Source organism: Schistocerca gregaria, chromosome X, assembly GCF_023897955.1.
Source record: "Schistocerca gregaria isolate iqSchGreg1 chromosome X, iqSchGreg1.2, whole genome shotgun sequence".
Lineage (NCBI taxonomy): Eukaryota > Metazoa > Arthropoda > Insecta > Orthoptera > Acrididae > Schistocerca > Schistocerca gregaria.
Window position 1 is genome coordinate 186150433 of NC_064931.1, and position 6000 is coordinate 186156432.

Genomic DNA, 6000 nt, shown 5'->3' on the forward strand with positions numbered 1-6000 from the left:
AAAAGCATTACGCTGTTCCTATTCGGAACAATTACTTAGAAAAATGGTGCGATAGCGTAGCGCACAGATTAAACAAGCCGTTCAGTCAGCTCCCTGGAATGGGCTAGCCGTAGCGGCGCTGATTTTTATAGGCGACCGTCAGCTTTTTATCTGAGCTTCTCCCTTGTCGCGGGCGGCACACGGAGGTGTGAGAAGTCGAGGCGCGCTCTAACACAGTACGGAGCGCCAGTCTTAATGGACCGCGGGCTTCGGCTTTACTAATAAAGAAATAAAGGACGGCGGTGCTTAGTTTGCTGTCGAAGCCAGAGGACTCTAACGAGCTATTACTCGGCGACAAACAACCAGCCGTCGCGACTGGTTTCCCCGGTAATCGCTGCGTGTAAAAACGTCAGTTGCAGCCAACAGGGCGCGACTTAGTCTTCCTGACAACTCGGCAGGAGCGGCAACAGGACGCTGCCAACTGTGTATCTCATATCATTTCTATCGCTGCGGGCACTGTCCCAGTAACTTCCACGGCGTTCGATGCCATAGGTGAGAACACATTCGAGATGAATGCCGCTACTGCTAAGCAGATTAGATACTGTACAAGCTTATCTACCGGCTTCATGACTTGTATCGCCGACGGACGAGACAATACCGTGCACGATATTTTTGCTCCCGGTTAACGGAAACTAGTGCTACACTGCCAGTAAAACTTAAATTACTCTCAGCTATCGTCTAACGTAACTGCATAGTGAAAGGCAGTGTCTAAACTAGCCAACAAAAACAGCTGCTGTAGACAAACGTATATTGTGGCACTTTGGTACCGAGATTAGAACAAATATGAACATCGTAATTAGCACCGAAGCAATTAGCACCTGCGCTAAGCAGTCATTCTAGACCTGACTGTTATTAAACGCACTTTCAGCCTTCCTAATGATGCTGTCAAAGGATAATATATTTTTGGTGCGGCACTTCACATGGAATTAGTGAGACACAATTCAAAGTGCGTTACAACAAATGTCGATGACAGGTTACCCATCAATTTATTTTTACCAAGAGTCAAACTCGTTAAAAATGTGTACAAAACTAACTTACGTGGAAGGACTCTAACAATGGAGGCATACCCTAAGATTAGCGATAGTTTCTGGAAGATAGTGACAGTACGAAGATCAGTTGTAAAACTGGCAAACAATGCGATGGATTCTCAGGGTAATTTGTACAACAGCTGACGAAGTAGAGGTTATGAAATTTCGGCTGTCATATAGTCCAGACATTACAGCAATGGTCATTTTGCTACCATTTCTGCTAGAACTGTAATGTTCCACTACAGACGACTGTGTAACGGTGCAGTATGTGTCCTCAGAAGGGTGTTTCGGTCGACACAGCGCGGGCATGCGGTGCACACGTGTACTAACCATTGGAGCAAACGGAGTGCGAGTCGGCGGCGAGGCCGGAGTCGGTGCCGCTCTCGTGGCCGTCGCTGAGGTCGGCGTCGGGCGGCGCGGGGGGCGCGCCGTGGGCGGCGTGGGCGGCGCGACAGCGCAGCGACAGGTCGCGCGGGCCCTCAGATCCCGAGCCGGGCGACGAGCAGGGTGACGCCGAGCTCGCGCCGTGCACGGGGCCCGAACCCGCGACCCCGCCTCCGCCGCCGCTGGCGCCGGACCCCGGGCTCGACAGGATGTCGGTGATCATGAAGCGGGAGCGCGTCGCCTGCTGCTGCTGCTGGCTCACCATGGCTGCGGGCGCCAGCTTGTCGCTCACCGTCATCTCGTCCACGGTCATGCCCCGCTGCGTCGCCAGCCTCACGACGGCGTCCACGACGGTGACGTCCGCTGGCTAGGGGCGGCCGCGCGCGACTGCGGGCCGCGCCGCCCGGCGCGCGCCGCGGCCCGGCCCAGCGGCCATCTTGCTCCGCCCCCACCCCCCTCCACTCAGCGCCGGCCGCCCTCCGGCCAATCGCGGAGCGCGCTCTGCCACGCCTCCCGCCCGCCGGCCCGACCCCGCCACTGACTTTCACCCGCGATCTCCTCCGCGGGATCGATAGCGTCTCCGTCGAGGTCGACGGACGGAAGGAAGGGAAGGAAGCCTACAACAGATTTACAGGCCGCCTAGACACACGGCTAATAAGCCTCTCCCCTAGCCGCTAAACGACTGCCACGTGCCGCCTGTCCTCCCTCCGCGACGCGTGTGACAACGCGGACACTTCACGGCCCCCGTGTCTGAGGATCGCGGATTCTACTGCCGGTGGTCGCTTAAACGTTTTCCAAACGTTTCGCCGGTGCTACGATGAACGCCCTCCATCTATCTTCTCTGTTTCTGGAAACCTTGTCCGATCATATCACGAAGCTGTGTTCACCGCTATTGTGCGATTCGCCACCAGCGTCTGGGCGCATCACTTTCGACTGGAGTGGAACAGAACAATTCTGCGACGAATATAGTGGAGCGTATTCCTGAGGGTGACCGGTGCCTTTCGCACACCTCTCGAGCACTCCTTTAAAGTGAACAAAATTGAAAATTTTAAAGTGTGCCATTAACATCATTTTCGACTCAGTGAGAAACACTAAACTATGAGACGCATAAAACACAGTTAACATTATAGCTAATCATCTTTACCTTTGTGAAGCCTTGAGTAAACCTTACATCATATGTCATTAAAATCGGTTTTCACTTTAACTTTCCTTCTTTTTAGGCAAATGGTACTTCATTAGTTTTGCTGACGGCGAATCCAGTTGTAAAAATGTTTCGCCAGCAGTAACAATAACCAGGTGTTTCGATGGATTTCTGACTCGCTGCTGAGTTTGACGAAAGCTCTCCGACCTCAACCCCTGCCCTCACATGCCGCCACCACGCGGGGTGAACAAGCCACAGCTGCTTCTGCAAGCAGAAGTCAGAGGTGAAAATCAATTAAATGATGTTCGCAATTGAAACTGAAACCGTCATAGGTATTGATAGTTTTAATAAAGACCGTAACTGCAACACTTACGTATACTTACACGAGGAGACACTCGAAATAGAGTGAAAAACAGCACATAGTAACAAAGCACTCGGTGGCTACATCACGCAGAATTGTCCGCTATGTGGGTAACGTTGGCTGCAGCAAAAACAAATGTCTGTCAACCGAAACTTGTCGATTTCTTCCGATGGAGGACTTTTTTGTCATAAACTTGCATATAGTTTACAGCCATTCAGGTTTAGGGAGCTGATCGGCCAACTTAAAGTTCAGACTCTGAACGGCTTTTGAATGCAAGTCTTTTAGGACTGAAGAAGCTGTTCAGTTACATATTTTAGAGTGCCTCTTACCTCGCATAAGAAACAGACGGTATTGTATGAAATATTATTCGTTCCGGTGCAAAGGGAATTTTTATGTTTTTTTTAAAGTTGTAATTGGAACTCGCGTTTTCTACAGAAAAAATCGGGAGAATCCCGCCCAAATTGGGATACTTGGCAACTCTGCTGTCGAGAGTTTACCAGTGATTCTCGGTATATGTCCGTTGGATATCGTTACATGTTAGTAGGCAGCTTACTATTTTGTGTGATGTGAACAATTTGATCGTATACACCAAATCACAGGAGCCTGTATATGTAATAGAAGACCAGCAGATTAGACAAATGCGAGTCAGACTAGGACATTAGAAGCACCGCAAGACGAGCAGACAGCATATTCCCAAGCATTTAAACAGGCCCAGAACACATTGATAGGCACAAGAAATGGCTCATCTATTCACGCTTCGTGGTCATTATCAGAGGCATTACATCGAGTGGGATGTAGTAACACACCACTCTGTGAAGAAGGTTCAGCTGATCATGTCGTCTTCAGGTACTTCAGAGAGGGAATGCAGACATTTACATTGCGATTTGCAAACAGTTGTAAAATATAACAATCTATGGACCACTGTTAATTTCGTTGCTCATAGCACTTTAAAAAAAAGCAAATCCTGAAGATCGAGTGTACGCTTTGAGTATCAAATTAAAGTCAATAAACTGTAAGATTAAGATAGAATAGTAGCAATAATGATTATATGTATTGTAGCAAATTACAGGTACGACTAAAATGTAAGTGAAAAATGCAGTGGCCACTTACATGGGTATATCTAGAATCGGGGATTGCCGACAGACGCACATACCAGTGGGTGCAATGTAGAATAATTTAGAAATAGTAGGTCTAGATGTGGAGTTAGTTATAGCTAGTTAATCGTGAACCATGAGCTGAACCATGAGACTGCCAGTAACAAAAAAAGGTTCAAATGGCTCTGAGCACTATGGGACTTAACTTCTGAGGTCATTACTCCCCTTAGAACTACTTAAACCTAACTAACCTATAGACATCACACACATCCATGCCCGAGGCAGGATTCGAACCTGCGACCGTAGCGGTCGCGCGGTTCCAGACTGTAGCGACTAGAACCGCTCGGCCACCCCGGCCGGCTGCCAGTAACAGTTGTAGTGAATAAAATTGAAAGTTACTTTTAGTACATGTTGTTTTATTATATTTTCAACATCCTCTTTTGTATCCTCCTCACATATTTACAACAGTTGCTATGATATACTATATTACTATTCGTAATTTAAATCTTCGTGTTTTATCATGATTACTGAATTTGTACGATTCGTGTTGGAATTTCCACATAACAGGTACAGAAATTTATGGTACTGAACCGAACCGAAAAACTGAAATCAGTGAGATCGGTCAGCGTTTCTCTTTCTACATATACGTCTGTAGTCCGGAAGCCACAACATAGTGCATGGCGGAGGGTATGTTGCGCTAGTACTATATCGATTTTCTTTCCTATTCCACTCGCGTACTCAGCGAGGGAATGACAGTCAATAAGCCTCTGTAAATGCCCTCAACTCTCGTATCTTATTCTCACGGTACATACGTCGGCGGCAGCATAATGGCCGCTCAGCCTTGTTCGACCGCATTTCTGTTATACTTCCGTAAGGAAAATACTGACCTATTACCACCCTAGCACCGCGTCTCTTAAGTTCGATGTCTGTTCTCGTGACTGTTTGGTAAGGACTCCAAAAACTGCACACACTAACCTGGAATTGGTCTCACTTGCGTCTTTTTTGCGATCACGTTTACGGACGCGTTGCATTTTTCCGCAAATGTAGGTCAAATTCTCGCTCTTTGATTGCTGTCTTAATGAGTCTATAGCTACGAAGTGGAATGATCACATAGATTCACTGGTAGGTAAATTTAATACCAGGAGAGTCTGAAAAGTTCGGTGAATGGGCTCATAAAGAAAGCAAATAAGCTTTACAGACAAAGCACCTTTGCTGACCTTTAGAGAAATCACGATTAGCAACAACACACTGCGACATCGCTTGTAAAGCAGTTGGAAGCGTTTCTTCTGGAACTGTTGAAGCCACCGTGGCCAGGCGTTGTAGGATATCCGCATCATTACAAGTGACAAGACCCGGAGATTCCTATAAGATCCGGCGACCCGCTAAAAATGTCGACTGGCAAAATCCAAGATAAGACAACGTTGGTCGCCTGTTTCTACAGTAAGGCTTTGATATTTTATGAATTTCTACCAGAGGGGGGCGGGGAAGACGATGAACGCCACGCTATTGACTGTCGCTTCGTCTCCGGGTGGTGCTGATTACGTCAGGTCTCGTCTCCTACAACGATGCGGATATTCAACAACGCGTGACCACGGTGCTTCAAACGAAGTGGTTGCTGATAGTTTCCAACAGTTTTACAAACCATGTCAGAAGTGTGTTGCAAGAAATTGTGATTTCTTTGAAGGTCTATAAAGGTATTCTGTTTGTAGCTCCTGTTTCCTTTATTTTCTGGAATTATTCAAATAACTTTTCTGGCGCACCTTGTAACATTTTGCGATGCATTACTACGCTAGTGGGAAAACATGAGTTCTCTACAATGTTGAACACTTAGAAGACAATAGTTGGGTTCATACTGGAACACTGATGTAGTGTTCAGGAATGAGTAGGGGCAAGAGGTGGATATATAGAGCGTATGCAAAGAAGGTTGGCGCAGACGGTTATAGGCGTGCTTGT

The 6000-nt window shown here is 47.5% G+C and overlaps 1 protein-coding gene across 1 annotated transcript in view; it reads right to left on the minus strand.

Moving 5' to 3' along the window:
• The window catches only part of LOC126299070 (homeobox protein B-H1-like), a 175818-nt gene extending 173976 nt beyond the window's left edge, over positions 1 to 1842 (minus strand). The window contains exon 1 of the mRNA XM_049990739.1: positions 1398 to 1842. Within this exon, the coding sequence (XP_049846696.1) occupies positions 1398 to 1764 (367 nt within the window). The 5' untranslated portion in view covers positions 1765 to 1842. The remainder of the gene's footprint in view (positions 1 to 1397) is intronic.
• Between the last annotated feature and the right edge of the window lie 4158 nt (positions 1843 to 6000).